Below are 16051 nucleotides of genomic sequence, written 5' to 3'. Positions count from 1 at the left end.
GCTACTCTGTCATAAATGCTTTATCTTGTTATTTTAAAGATCACTCAAGTCTGGGGAGATTCTTGGGATCAGAGGGAGAGAGATGGGGACACACACCCCCTCCTCCCCTTTCCAGAGCTCCCCAGTAAGCAGCCCTGCCTCACAGGCTGGGAGCATTACAAGCTCAGTGGACTGGGGACATCCACACTGTGAATGATTCAAGCGGTTCTGGAACTACAGAAAGAATAGAAAATGGTTGTAAAGATGATTACTACAATTTTCAACACCTGAGTCCCAAAAGTTAGACTCCTGAAGACATTTTCATGCATTTAAAATAGGGTGCTTGTCAGAGGAGCTCAGTCTTCCAGGTTTCATTCATCTCAGTGGATGTTCTGGGCGATCAATATCTCTGAGAGCGCGATACCTCATGTGTAGGTACCTAAATGAGGACTTAAAAAATTCATTTTTTGGCAAATGACTTTGAAATTCTGAAACAATTTTTGAAATCACCTTAAAGGCTTAGGGGTCTAAAACTTGAAAGTGTTTATGAAATTTTTATTTTGTCCAAAAGTCCTTATCATGTGGCTTACAGGAGAATGTTAAAATTCCAGGGCTGACTCAGTACCTGTGTAAATCGTGCTACTTGTATTGACTTCAGACTCATAAACATGACTAGATACCTGAGATTAATAAGCTATATTTGACACATTTAGCCAATGTCTAGAGCCTCTGATAACCAGAAGCACAGTTAGGGGACTATTAGGAGTAATTTTGTGAGGAATATTTCATATTTGAGAAAGTGCACTTTACAACTTATTGAAATGCAAATAAATTTCAAAGAAAAGATAAAAATGTATAATGGCTGAAGAGGATATAAGTTTTATTTTCTTTTCTAAATCACCTCTGTGGATTACAATTGGCATTTATAACTTTGGAGGACTGAACTCTTGAGTGCATTTCATTGCAGGTTCGTGAGGAAATGTGTGCAGAAAATACAAGTGAACAATTTTGTCAGTTAAAGGAAAAAATAGGTTTAATCCTTAAGAAAGGCAAAGAATTGGCTTTGACTACTAGAAATTTATAAATCATACACAAAGCTGCTCTGTAGAAATAAGTGACAGAAATGATCTCACACAGTCTTTGTACTGCAATTCCCAACCCCTGGGAGAAACAGGATGGTAACGCTGTGGCAATCTACTGCAATCAAAGAAATCCAAAGAAATACAAATTTTGATAATTTCAGAAGTTTTCATTGGCCACTGACAGATACAAATGACAATTTTACTTCTTTTATAGCATTGCTGAAGAAATGGAAACATAAATTAGAGGCAGCTATACAATGAGATGAAGGATCTTTAGACTGAAAATCTGAATACAACAGAGAATGAAAATCTCAAATAAGGCTTTTGCAAATGTGGGCTCACTGTGCTTGGACCTGCACCAGAAAATTACAGTGCACTGCAGTCCACTGAACCCCAAAAGTGCTTTTATCCTCCAGAGTCTGAACAGAAGCCAAGTGTTATTTCTGTGCTGGAGTTTCAGGGTATTGTGCTGCAGCCCTGTCAGTCACTGAGCCTTGAGAGCTGATTCTATCCCTGCCAGAAGCAGACACACACATCTCCATGTATATATTTACTTATTCAGCAGTGAGATTCTCAAACCACTGCTGGTCTTCATGAGAAATACATTGGTCTGGGCAGAAATATGAAAAATTCCCATGCATATCTCTGTCTGTCTCAGTTTCTCTGTCACTCTGAGACATTCCCAGAGAAGGATCAAGTTTTCTGGAAAATGTCAAATCCATGTACAATCCCTTCATTCACAACTTATCTCCTCAAATCACTCCATGTCCTTTTACCCAACAGTCAAATCTAACTTGCTCCTCCCTGCCCATGAACCACACCTGTCTTCCCTTTTCCTGCTCTGAGATTCCTGCAAGATTTCTTGTTGTTCTCTCTATGGAAGTTTTCAAAGCCTTCATTTATTATGCCCTGACTGCTGAATCACGGATGGAGGTTCTGTTAAGTGAGAACAGAGCACCCTACCAAGTTCCTCAGCAAACACTCCACTGGTCAGAGGTTCTGTAAAGCATTATCTGCTCTGTGCACTCTAACAGATACTGCCTGATTAATAAATTCTACATTCTCACATATCACCACAGTGGGAAAGTCCAGGCAAATATTAAGTGTGATGCCTTGGTTCCCAGTGAAATGAATGGTGATTGTGCATTAGCATAAACAGAAACCTCAAGGTTGGTTTTCAGTGCCACAATGACACATCTCCTGAGGTGACTTTCCAAACTGACATGGAATTGCTTTCTGGCTTTGGAAACTCTCCAGGAAAGTGACAAAGGTATAAGGACTTCTAGGCTATGACACATTCCCTTTTCAGAACTTACATAAATTGCAAATATTAGAATCACAGAATGGCTTGGGTTGGAAGGGACTTGAAGATCATCCAGCTCCAACCTCTGCCATGGGCATGGACACCTTCCACTATCCCAGGCTGCTCCAAGCCCTGTCAGGAGCAACACCTGCTCATTTCTGTCGCCATTTTACCCATGTAAGATACTCCTGGAAGCACAGAGTCACTCTGGAGGTTCAGAGATCATAAGGTTGGAATTCCAGCCTAAGCCAGGACTGTTATTTGAAGCCTGTACTCACCTTGTATCCTTGGTTAATGCCGTTGATGAACTGCTGGGGTGGAGGGTTCCAGAAGAACTGGATGGTTGTGGAATTCACGGCTTCGACCTGCACGTTCTGAGGTGGGGCTGTGGGCACTGCTCCCAGGCAGCAGAGAGGGAATGAGGGGAAAAAAGGGAAAAATGAACACAGAACCCACTGAGTGTCACTCGCCAGTCACAGAGTTATAACAGCCTTGAGAGAGGGATGCGCTTCCCCTGAAACAGCAGCCATTTGGAAAGCTGGGTAATTGGGTTAATTTCTCACCCTGTATTGGAGAATCCTTCAAGGGCAGGAGAAGAAATGGTTTCTGCAGCTTATTATCCTGCAGAGGAGTTTCTCAGAAAGACTTGAGGCAGGAGCCACGTAAAGATAGGTGAGCACAGCTCTTTCAGTCATCCATGAGTGCACAGAGAATGAAGAGTTTCTGAGAGGAATTTCTTGAGCCCTTTAATGCTGCTCAATTCCCCAGATCAGACAAGAAAACACGGAGCTCGCACAATTAAGGTTCTAATTGTGAATTATAATCTGGCAACAGCATCTGTTTATTATTTACTGCTGCTTAAAGAATTAGGAGCAGTCATATCACATGCAGTAAAGATTTTTCTTGGGAACTGGGAGTTGTTCTCATTTTATCTTGATATGATATGCATTCATGTATATTGAATTGATTATATATATCCTGAGCCAATATATCCTCTAATCTACTAAAAGTTGCATAAACATTTTATGCCAAGGATTTAATTAGACAGATGTTTTCTCAATACAAAAGAAAGCATGGAACATAAAGGCATGCTGCCTTCAAACAGCCAAAACCAGCACTTAAATATCTCACCATTTAATAAAATGTCTCATTCCAAGCAATTTCTTCAACTTACTGCTTTAAGACATCATTTCTATAGTTCTCAGAGGGAAGAATATTAATAGACAGGCCTATTTTTCTGAAATTACCAAGCTTATAGTAATTTTAAGAAGAAAACTGCTATCTGAGTACAAAAAAATGGACTAAGACACTTTAAATCCTATAAAATAAGCTTAATAATGCTTCAAAAATATCACTATTGACAGCCATGTGCATTTGTATTCTATGAAAGAGGAACTATCCACAAGTGGTTTTGAAGCCTGCAAGGCTTTGTTCCTTCTGCTTCCAAGGGAAAGTTTCTGCCAAAGCCCAACGATCTGTGCTTCTGAGGAGTACCCACGATTCCCACTGAGGAATGGTGGTTTGCTCCACCCTTTGCAAAAACAGGGCAGAAACTTTTAAAGTTCCAAACTTTTAAAGTTCCAAAGACTCATTGGAAGATGAGTCTTTGTGTGGAGAAGAAAAGAAGTTCAAAAATGCAAAATTGTCCCTTTTCGCAGCAAAAAAGTTATTATTTGTTTGGAAGAGACATAAAGGGGCATTATTCTTAACTAGTGTCGACACTACAGTAAGACAGGACAGTGCACACTTATCAGAGATGTGCACAGCCCAGAAATATCAACAGAGAAAAATGGAGAAATCCTCAAGGATGTCAGGTTTGAAATGACAAGAACGTCTACTCCCTTGGCCTCTGTCACTAAAATTCCCTGAAGATTCTGCCATGGCTTCAGAACATCGCTCTGCATGCTTTTTTTAACCTCAGTAGCTGCATATTAGTCACAACTTTCTTGCCCTAATTTAAAACTTGATGTCACAATTTATGAACTATGCATAATTATTGAGTTCTGGAAGCAGAGTATCTGATAGTACTCTAAATTTTCATTAGAATCTGGACCCTATTTCCTGCCATGTATCATAATTCCCTGTGTGCTTTTGGAAGGTTATACTATTATCTGAATGACCTGTAGACATCATAAAGTTTTTGTAGTTAAGAGATTCACCAAATCATCCTGAGACACAGTCATAAATATTAAAGTCACTCTACAGTCATAATGAGTTGCTTTGGCCACAGACCCCACTAAATGCATTTTTTCTTATTCATGTTCTTGATGAAACTGTTTGTTATGAGAGCCACAAGATATATTTGAATCTGCTTTTGTGTGCAGTACCTCGTATAATTAATGGTTAACAAGCATAAAATTTTTTAAAGTCCAAATTCTTACTTTCCTGCATATTTGCATATTCAGATATTTTAACTGCCAGAGATTTTTGTATTGCAAAAGAAAATTGTGTTGCAGGTCTTCATGTTAGTTTGTTATCAGAAATTCACCAGGATATCACTGATAGGCTAATCTCCTGCTGTCAGGAAGGCTAAATCAGCTGAGCATCACCTCCAGGTTTTCATTTGTGGTCCTCACAAAAAGCTCAGGCAAACCCTTCAGGATAGGTTAACTACAGTTTTAGGAATGTGGATAACCAAATGCATTAGTTATTTCTTTTAAAAAAAGAAATATTTTTTGTTCTTTAGGAGACCATTTTTTGAATCAAGAATAAATGGTCATAGCAGAGAAAACACCTGCTGTAACATGAAAAATGGAAAAAAACTTATGAACAGAAAACATAAAAGCTTCAGAATGTTGGAAATCATTATTTATATCATAATTCCTCCTTGGATATCTTTATTGAAAAATCAACATCTGCATCTCAATTAATGCCTTTAAAAGATAGAAAGAACATGGTCTATCTGATATGCATAATCTTAATTAGACTGCAGAAGATATAATGTAATACATTTTTATATTTTTAATCAGTAAAATATTGGCATTATAATCTCAAATTTACTTCAAAGTGCCAGTATAAAATTCTCCTTTTATGTGCTGATATTAAAGACTTCCTTGGGTATCTGAGCAGTTCTGCATTTTAAAAAGAAAAGAAGTTTGAGAGAAGCTAAATCAGAATTGACCTTCTGGTCACTTAAAAACTCGAATACTTTTCCAAGATCATGGAGAGTAACTTCCTGAAGCTGTGGCTGTCTGCACAAGGGATTTTCTAATTTAGTGGTAGGTATCTGTCCTCTCCCTACAAATGTGTTGTCAAGCTGTACAGAAGCTGCCAATGTCAAACAGGTGTTTCTGCAGTAATCCCCAAGCATTTACACTCCCAGCTTTTAAACTTGTACTTCATCATGTCTGCAAGTATTCCAAAGCCATCTCACACTGGAGATCCATCTGGGAGCCATCTCAGAGCTGCAGATCAAATTGGTCAGACACAACCAACTGTTACTCTCCTCCTGATAAAGTTCATGTGGTTGGAAATCTACGGAGAGCTCAGCCCCCGGGACTGCGGGTTAATGTACAGCATTCCAAGTAGAAAAGGTCATGGAAGCACTCTAGATAAAAACCATTAAAAGGGTTTCACTGACAAGATAATTGAGAGGAGACAAGGCACTGAGGTTAAGCATGTGTACATGGAATTATTCTGTCTCTGGCCATGTGCAAACAGCATGTAAATCCCGCGGAGTTTCTGTCTGCCAGACTCCTGCTCCTAAATATAGATCTTCAACACAGGCTCAGAAAAAAGGCTCCTCTGCAGCTCCTGACTGTCAAAGTGGCAGCTTTTCTGTCTCAGGCAGGCTTGTGGAACTGCAGGTTTTCCTGTAGGTGAGGATTTGGTTGTTTCTGTAATGCACCAGCTTGGTGTGCTGAGCTGCGCATCCCATGGGAGCGTGGGGAGGTGGAGGCTTGTAATTCCTCCTGGGAAGCCTCTGCCCTCTGCTCCCTGCTGGCAGCTCTGAACAGCAGTGGCTGCACAGGAAAAGTGGTCTCTGTAACTCGACACATCAGAAAATGTGAATTCTGAAAGTCAGCAGTGTGAGATTTGGCACTAACTGACGACTTGGTGTTCCTGCCTCCTTCCTTTCCTGCGTGTCCCTCACACAGACAACATTTTATTTCTTTGTTAAGAGCTGGGGGCCAGGGGCCTCTCTGAGACAACTGCTAATTTCACCACCTTGTGAAATCATTTAAAAATAAAATAAAAGCAGTATTGACAAATGACATCTAAGCAAGATAAAAACCCAGCCACTACAATTACAACCTGCTTCTGCACAGGAGCAGCTGGGCTCAAAACAGCCGTGGGTGCTCCAAGGATGTGGGAGGATCCCCAAAGGAAGAGAACCAGGATCTTTAAGATATTTTTTGCCAAGAAAGCCCAAGGGAAAATAAGGAAAATATCTTTTTGATGCTCTATATATATCTAAGGAAAATATCATTTCGCTGAGATAATGTGAATGGTTGCAGAGAACACTCTGCAGTCAGGGATTCCTTTTTCGAGATTATTTCCTACATAAAGCAGGAAGCTTTCAGTTAACTGGGTTTTCTCTGGCTCTGCTACCTCAGTCATACACATTTCTCTGCTTCATCTCTTAGTGCCTCAGGAAGAAGCTACTTTGGACCTGGCTGAACAGACTCCTCTTCCTTTTATCCTTTCTACACCATCAAGACTCACTGGTCTAGTGACTTTTATTCAAGAAGGGCTTTTGCTCACACTTTCTTGGCCTGGCAAGGTGTCCATGCATGGCAAAGAAGGGAAAACAAATCAATATTCAAGTACACATTGAGAACTGTGACCTTTGGGATATAAGACTGGCCTTTGAGATGTGCATCAAAAGAAAGAAATGGCACTAAAAGCAGGAACAGGAGTGGTTAAAGTCAATGGAGAGGCTAATGGAAGCAATGTCTCTACTTGTAAACCCTGCCCTGCCTACATCTAAGGTATGGTGGGAGTTTTTCAAAGAGAGAGAAGTTCAGAGATATTCACAGTGGGGAGAAAAAAGGGATAGAGCCAAAGCAAGGTGTGGAAGCTGCTGCTTTGTCCAATCAGCCTGCAGAAAAAGGCAAACATGCCCAACAGTACAGAACAGAGACAATATTGTCGCCACAGAAAGATGTTTACACCTTCACAAAGCTATTCTTCTGTTGGGAAACTTTTCATATGGCAACGAGAAGTCCTGCAGGACACTGCTTAAATAAGTAAAATTGCCCTATGCAGAGGGCTGGCACAAATCCCTGTGAAAAGTAACATCAAAGCAAGGAACAGCTGGAGAAACTCTGATGAAGACAGACCTATATATACAGAGCATCAAAGGATTAGGATGAATATCACTCTGAAAAGACTTTCAAGATTTTAGAGACAGTCAACCTGTCTGACCCTCATGCTGGGATGTTCAGTGCTCTGCCAGTAAGTCTCTCTGACATTTTATCTCACTGACATTACACACCAGCTCCCTCCAAGTTCAGATCCCTCAGCACCTCGTGGGCTTGGCTGCCTTCTGGAAGTTGGTGATTTTCGAGGAGCTTGGAGCAGCCTGATTAGTTTTCAGTGGCTAAAGCAATGCCAGAGGACTAATAAGGGATTAATAGACTAACTCCTGGTATAAATCCACAGCTCCTATGGGCAGTCAATACCCCCTATGACAAAGGTGCCAATATGTTGATGTGCTCCTGCCAATGGGCTGATCTGCTCCCAGGGTTCATTTCCTCCCAGGGTCTGGCTGCACTGCACTCTTGATTAGTATGAGGTGTTGCAGGTATTTTTCATCTGCAGACAGACAGGTTCTTGCCAGCACAGCTCACATCATTTAATGCATGTCAGAGCAGAGGCAGCGGTGGTGTGGTAGTAGGAGAGGGGGATGGATGGGAGTGTGTGTCTTTGACATTTATCTCTGCTCGTATTAAAATCAGAATATGATTTACAAGGCAGTTTTACACATGGCTTTTTCTTACTCCTGCTGATTTGGTTTAGGAGAAACATTCTAGAGCAAGAAACAGTCGCTAGATTTTCCTGTCTTTTCTCAGCTACAATAAACATAAAGGAGCAGAGATTTGGACAGTAGCACATTACACATGGGGACTGGATCTTAATCCAGTTTCAAGTTGTATTTATACCATCCAGTCTCCCTTTTCAGCTCTAAATGCAAAAAGGCTTCAAATTCTTTTTTTAAAACAGGACATGTGCTTTTGGTGAACCCAGCAAGGTTCATTAGGAGGTGGCAGCATCCATTATTATATAGTGTTACATATATATTATAAATAATATATATATATATAATATATACATAGTTATAATTATTATTATATAGTTATTAACAGTTATCAGCAAATACCAATATCAAATAAATCAGAAATATCCAGAGTTTTTTTATATCTACCCAGCACTGAGGAATTACACAAAGCCAAAGAGGCCATTGGAGGTTGGCCTGCAGTCTGAACACTCTTTCTGATTAACATGAATGCAGGACTGACTACACCTAATTTATAACAGAGGATTTATACCCTTATAAATGACAACAGACAGCCAATCAATAAAGGATGATAATAACTGCACATAATATCAAGGGAAATTAGAGTCAATTATGGGGTTTAAGAAAAAAGAGTGTGAAGTCCAAACCTGGGCCTTAATAGATGGAAGGTTAAGGTGCTATGATAGCTTCAAATGTGCAAATAAACAAGGTAATGAATTACAAGCATAATCACAAAAGGGATTCAAATTCTGTGGGCAAACCAATTCTCTGCAGAGCTCAGGTCTTTAGTGGGATAGAAAACATTAATCCTGGCTGCAAGGAGAAGACTTCAAGAAAAACATTTCAAGGTCTGCTATAAATACTTCTAGAATGAGGTTGAGTGTGCCTAGGCTCCTCTAAACTATGAGACTTTACATGCCCTAAGACAAAATACAGATAGTTCTTTCTCTAGTTGTTGTGGTTAATTAGTGTTGCATATGAATAATCTTTTCTTAAAGATCTCCCTACACCTCAAACTGTATCTAATCATGTTATAATGTACTCCTAGTAACAATTAAACAACTACATCTTCTTCACTGATTGAAAATTAACTGATGCACTGTAAATCTGCAAGTTTTTAAAACAGTGTAATTGTTTTATGACCAACCAAGTAGAGCCCATGTACTGTCCAGTGCTCAGCATCCAGCACAACCCTGCAATTATGGGAATATATGGAAGCCTTAAGGACCTGGCACTTAATTATCCTACAGATTTTTATACCAATCTAGAGGTGTAAACATGCCTTACACTGGTTGTAAAAAGTAATTACATATCCTTTTGTTGGTGTAATTTATACTCTTCTTAAAGCACTTAGAAAAGTGTGGAGGAGCTGTAGCATAAAAATCAGGGCTTTAAAGATCATTTTATCTTCCCCTTTGCAAGTATCTGCACCATTCCTGAAATGCTTCAGAACACTTTCTCCACAGGTTGTATTTCTCTCCCTACACTTCCCTTACAATTTATTCCATATTTCTAAAACAAGGTATTCTGTGATTATCAAAGCTAAAGCAGCTGGTTCATTCTGTCTCGTATATTGCGTATGCAGCATCTCGCATGCCTTGGCCATGATAAAACCAATTCCCTGCCATATTTTCTCTAACTCTCCAGGCAGGGTAACCTCAGCCCCTGCCTGTCACAGGTCCCATAAATCCATTCCCCAGGACCCCAGCTCTCATCAGCATTTCTATTTATTACTTCTGCTGCAGCTGACTCTGACCTGCCAGTGTGGCAACACGTCATCACGAGGGTCAACCAAACAGATAATTTTTGACTTCACTCCCAGCTTTTCCTACAACAGAGATAGAGCAGACACTCAGCTCTGCTCAGGCGTTTGCAATTTGCAGGTGCTCCCTGCTCCTATCCACTTTGACTGAAGTGCCCGTGGATTTCCCAGGTTCTGAGGTGGGACTGAGGCAGCACGTGCCCTAGGGGAGCTGTGGGATGCCAAAGGAGACGCTGGAGGGATTTGCTCACCTCCCTGCAGTGTGTACTCTGTCACGGGCCTGCTGAAGGCTCCCAGCCCAGCTCCGTTGTAAGATGCCACCTGGATTTCATACTGGGTCCAAATGATCAGGTCTTTCACCAGGCAGTAGTTGATTTCTGCACTGGTGATGTTCTTGTACTGGTACTCTCCCGGGAGGCCGGCCAGGCGATACCTGCCATATGGGGAGAAGAATTAGCTGCTTAATTAGATGGTATCAATTAGAGAAAACATCCTGACTGGCAACACGGCTTCTTTTGTGAAGAGGCAATATGCAAAATTTTACAGCAGAATTTTACCAAGAATAATGAAAAATAATCAGGAGGAACGTGGCAACTCCTGATAAGACCATATCATGTTTGACTGCTATAGTATTTATAATCTGATCTCACTGAGATTACAGGCTCAGGGCTAAACAAAACGGGTGTTTTATCCTGTTTTATGGTTGCAGAAAAATTACAGCTTTTTAAATGTGGCTTGTCTAGTAAAAGCTGTGATTTAGTACAAAAAATAGCCCAGATGTGATTTTTATCAGAGTGCTGCTGTAAATCAGCCTGAGAAATGGGTTTTTTTCCTTCACTTCTGAAATCTGAAAAGGAAGAGCTCAGAGGGCTCTGACCTCCTGGAATCTCAGCCACTGGCACTCCTGCCTTCCACCAGAATTTACTTCACAGAATTATTAAAATAAGGATTAAATACAGTTGAGACTGAAGAGTTGGGTAAGCACTGGCATTCCAGGAGAAGGGCTGTGTCAAACACAGGTGGCTGATAAATATCCTGAAACTCTTTCTGCTGAGACATGAGAAGCTGAAACACCAAACACATTTTCCCATGTCAAAAACCGTATTCCAGAAAACAGCCCCTTTGATGTGTCTCTTCAGGCCAACAAACTACAGAGAAGAACTAAATTATAGAAAACAAACAAACCTTGCAAATCTGTGAATGTGAATAATACTGTTTGTTTTCCTTCCTTTAGGAAAGCAGCACAGTGGATGCTCACAATATGCTAATTCACAAAAAATCAAAAAACAGAGGCCAAATAAGGGACACAAGGCATTACTGTTCCATAAAAAAGATAAACATGGAAACATTTGTATTTTTATTCACCACATAACTTTTATGCACTCTTAGCCATCCTTTGCTTCACTGCAATCACCAAAAGTTTATTGACACAGAATGATTTCATTGACATCTTACAGAGAGATTTTCAATTCATCTAAGTAAAATTGGTGCAATGTTTATGACTAGACAACTTCATGTGTTTCAGCCAGAGATATTTGTTCTGAAGTCTTCCTATAAAGAGATCAGCTCTTACTCACTGACAACACCTTTATTTTCTGCTGCTTGCCTGGCCATCCTTTAGCACACTTAATATTTGTAATGCTACACTGGTATGATTCCATTTACGAAATATAAATGGAAATAAAGGAATACCAGCCCTCAGCTGAGTTTATTGAATGTCTTGCTCCCCCTTTCTCTCTCTCCCCTGCTGTGCAGGGTTTGTGCTCCCTGGCAAGCCAGTTCTGAGTGCAGCAATGTTCTGTCTCCTGCCCAGCAGACAAGGTGTAAGTGCTCCTGTGATTTAATCTGTTATGCTGTTAGCATGGCAGACCCCTAAATGCAATGCTGGCAGTGAGAAAAAGGGCAGAGGAAGGAGGCCAGTTCAGAAATGTCATGTCTTCATGATTTTTCTCACCATGGACTTTGATGGATACTCCACATGACTTGTGCAGTGCACCTTCACTTTTAAAGATCAGGTGTTCCATCAATTTAGCATCTTGCATGTCCTGAGCTTTGTGTCTCTGGGATGGCTGGTGCTTTTCATTCTGCTGCACCCTGATTCTGCAGGAATCAGTGCAGGGACTCTGATCTTCAGTGCATTTTGCTGTGACCACACAATTCAACTTGGAAGAACAGCCTGCTTTATTACCAGGGACAGTTGTGCTTTTATGTGATTATCTTAAATTCCTGTAGAATAAATGGTTTCTCTGCTCTGCTGTCAAGACAAAGCAGGAAGACACCAAAAATGTTCCCAGATTGAGCATAATGAATATGAACACTATTAAAAGGGAAAGAGATGTTACAACAGGGTCAGGGATCAATTATGCCGATAAATGCTGTAGAAAGTACTAAAGTTAAACATTATTGGAAATGCTATATGGAGAAAACAGCACAGATTGCCAGAGGTAGGAGCTTATGGGATTTTGCTTTTTAAAGGACTTAATGCTGAGACAGGGAAAGGCTCCCTGGGAATACCTAAGGAGCTAATCCTAGCACTGAGGAGACCAGTTTGAAGGGAGGAATTGCATAAACAATGTTTGTACCCTGTGCAAATGAGAACCCAAACTCAGGACAAGGGTCTATCTGCAGGCAGAAGTTAAAGCACCTTTCCCCACTGAGGGCTGAGAAAACATTTTAAACAGAGCCTGGCCCTAAAACCTTGCACAAAGGGCTCACCTCTGCTAAGGGCTCTGTGCAGGTGACAGGGGATGAACAGACTCAGCTCTGCCTGCAGACACAGGCAACTTCCCAGGGCTATTTTGGGAGCTCACCAACGCTCTTAACATGACAAAAGCCTTTCCATCCATGCCAGCAAAAGTAGGAGCACAGCATGAACAGGATGTTGGCATTTCAACTGCAGCATTTAGTTATCTTTTACAGTTCTGGAGGACACTGTATGAAAAATGTCAGCAGCCTGCCCACAGGAGACTATAACCATGCCTTGGAAATGTGTCAGGGGCTGGGAGTTTCCCACAAAAACTCTAATTTAGATAATGCCTCCCTCACTAGAGGTGTGGCCCTAGCTGGCTGCTAGCACTGCAGGGTGTGGAGGATGCCAAATGAGCAGTGAGCTGTAGTGGACTTGGGTAGGAGTGAATACTGAGTCCCAAAAAATCACCTAAGGGAAACATTCTGCAAAGTCTCTCACGTGTGGCAGCACCCTTTCCAGCACAATGAATCCTGTGTAAGCAGCCACACTGGATGTGTGCAGGATTCCCAGTTACCTGCCTGAATGTGTTTCTCGTTAATAAATACAGACAGGGCTGAAAGGATCTTACTCAACTGGCTGATTTGCAAAACCAAACCAAGGTCTGCCATGAAGCATCTGACCTGTCATTCCCTCTCTCCATTTTGTTTGGCACAAAACTGAAGTTTATTGATTCTTTTGCTGCTCCTCCATAGGCAGGAGCCCTGTTGTGTCTTTGATAAATTTAATTAACCTTTCGAGCAGGGAGCTGAGCTTGTAATAAGCAAATATACATCTGCATAGGCTGCACTGTACCAGCCTCCCTCGTGAACACTTGCATTGCTTGGTGCTTCACTTCCCTTTGAAAATGGAATAAAAGGATGCTGTGAGTCTCCACAGGGAGCTGGTCCTTTGGAGCAGACAGACAGACCAGAATTTCAGTGGCTGCACCCTTGTGACCCCTTGAAGAGTTGTTGTTTTCTCATATTTAACAACCAGGGCGGCCTGAGGGTCTGCAAACAGTAACTAATATCTTTAATTCAGTTAGAGATAGCTTTTATTACACTCTTAAGTCACACCATTTGAGCTCCTTGTGCACACCTGCACCTATCTCTGGACTTTCTAGGTTAAGGAAGGACTCACCTCAGGATGTAGCCATGAAGAACCCCATTGTGCTCACTCTCAGGAGGAGGCTGCCACTGGACCATGATGGACTGATTGGTTCTCCCACTGGCCACGATGTTTTTAGGGGGGGCACTGGGGGGCTCCTCAGGGAGCATCAACCTAAGCACAAAAGAATGTGATGGACATGGGTGTTGAAAGAAATCATAAATAACAGTCTATTTCCTGTATCCCCTCCAAGTGAACCACTTTCTTTTATGACAGTCTGATGACTAGAAAGAAATATAATGCTGATCAAACTGCTGAAGACATGCATGAAATAGTTACAACAAATCAACATAATAGGAAATCAGTTAAGCAAGCAACAAGACAGACAGCTGAGGTAACCCCATTCTCTTGGAATCACTCAGGCTGCTACAACTCTTTAAAAAGATTACAAGCCTGAATGAGTAAGAGCTCAGGTCCAGTGTCTGTGACTCCTTCCAAATTGTTTCTTTCAGCTCTTTCAATATTTTTCATATCAAACTCCTACATTTTGAAAAAGCCATTTAGAGTTCAGCTGTTCTGCAATTCAAGCTCGCAGCAAGCTTTGGTTCACAGAAGAAGGGGGATGCATTTGAAACTGAATATGATGAAGCCATCCTTCTCTGTCACATCTGGGTAAATTCCAGAAGTGACACTGCCATGACAGGGTGAGAGCTGTGCTCCTGCCCGGGCCAACTGCTGGGCCTCAGCACAAGAACAAAACATCATTTCCAAGATTCTGCTCCACTGATACTCTGTGGTATGAGGACACCTCTCCTACGATGTCCTGATGTCCTGCATCACCCAAATGCCATCAATCCTCAGCTCCTGCCAGCTGCAGAGCACTCTCCAGAGGGCTGGGAAATCCCAACTTCTCCATCTCCCAGTCTTCGCGCAGAAGATTATTTCATTCCTTCATCCACAAGCAGCATTTTTTCCGTGCCCAGGTCTCTGTCCCCTCAGCACACAGCCCCAGACTGCCATTACCTGCTGGTCTCAGTGCTGTAGCGGCCCTTCCCCACCTGGTTGACTGCACACACCCTGAACTGGTAGGTCCTGGCAGGAGTGAGGCCACTCACAGTGACACCGGTCATCTTCGGGTCCAGGTTTGACAGGTGAACCTTCCAGGGAGAATCTGTGGGGAACAAATAGCATGGGAAAAAAAGACAAAAAGAGATGAAAGTGTCTGTCAAAAGCCCTGCAGAAGTGAGAAAGCGCTTCTGACTGCTCAGGGTTTTTTTGTGCTTGCTTCCCTCAGAGGAACTTTGGGAAGAAGTTTCTTTCCAGCAGAAGAAACCTTCCTGTCAGCCCACACGGTTATGCAGATTGCACATTTGTCTACTGGAAAGTGATGCTGCACATGTCATGGCATAATAAATAAAAACTATATTCATTAACATTTTAATAAAAGAGGAAACAAGCATGATAAAGACAGATGGGCTGTGTATTTCACAACCCATCTGTTTGGCAGGCCATCACACCACCACACCCATGAGTGGCTCTGGTGGAAGGTTTCTAATGAAATTCACAGTCAGTTTGGAATATCTTCCTACCCAGCTTGCAAGCAGGTGTAGAAGCGTGACTCTCTCTGCCAAATCAGCCCTTTGCTGCAAGACCTGAGAAAGCTTCTGCTGCTGATTCTACGTGTCTGCAATCTTCTTCTTTTTTTTTTTTTTTCCCCAGTGATAATATTCGGCATGGAATCTAATTGTCCTAGGAAGATTCCCTGGTAGAAAGAGCCCTGGCAGCAGCCTAAACCCCTCACTGTCTGTTCACACTCTTGCCATACCGAGCTCCTTTGATGCCCAAATTACAAGTTTTCAAAGAGGTCAGAAATGAAACATGTTGAAAATTAAATATTCTGACTTCTCCTCTCCATAGCCTGGTGTCACATATTCTCCCTGAAGTCATGACTGAAATAGGCAGGGAGAGGTGACATTTGGTCTGCGTTGCAACAGTACAGCAACGGAATCAGCCAATTTGAAGATTTGTTCAGTTTTTAAATAATACCAGCTGTTTTCATGCTCCCTGCTCAAATTACTAACACTTCTGGAAATTGCTGAGGAGCTCGCTGTAGATTTTGGCAGCGTTATCT

At 41.6% G+C, this 16051-nt stretch overlaps 1 protein-coding gene across 1 annotated transcript in view; it reads right to left on the bottom strand.

Annotated features, from left to right (window-relative positions):
* SDK1 (sidekick cell adhesion molecule 1) overlaps positions 1 to 16051 on the bottom strand; it is a 391189-nt gene that overhangs the window by 105569 nt on the left and 269569 nt on the right. The window contains exons 15-18 of the mRNA XM_066329767.1: positions 14944 to 15091; positions 13954 to 14094; positions 10337 to 10518; positions 2643 to 2758 (exon numbers count right to left, since the gene is read on the bottom strand). Of these exons, the coding sequence (XP_066185864.1) occupies positions 2643 to 2758; positions 10337 to 10518; positions 13954 to 14094; positions 14944 to 15091 (587 nt within the window). The remainder of the gene's footprint in view (positions 1 to 2642; positions 2759 to 10336; positions 10519 to 13953; positions 14095 to 14943; positions 15092 to 16051) is intronic.

This window comes from Sylvia atricapilla, chromosome 15, assembly GCF_009819655.1.
Source record: "Sylvia atricapilla isolate bSylAtr1 chromosome 15, bSylAtr1.pri, whole genome shotgun sequence".
Taxonomy (NCBI): Eukaryota; Metazoa; Chordata; class Aves; order Passeriformes; family Sylviidae; genus Sylvia; species Sylvia atricapilla.
Note: the sequence above shows the minus strand (reverse complement) of the source record. Positions and strands in the feature narration are given on the sequence as shown.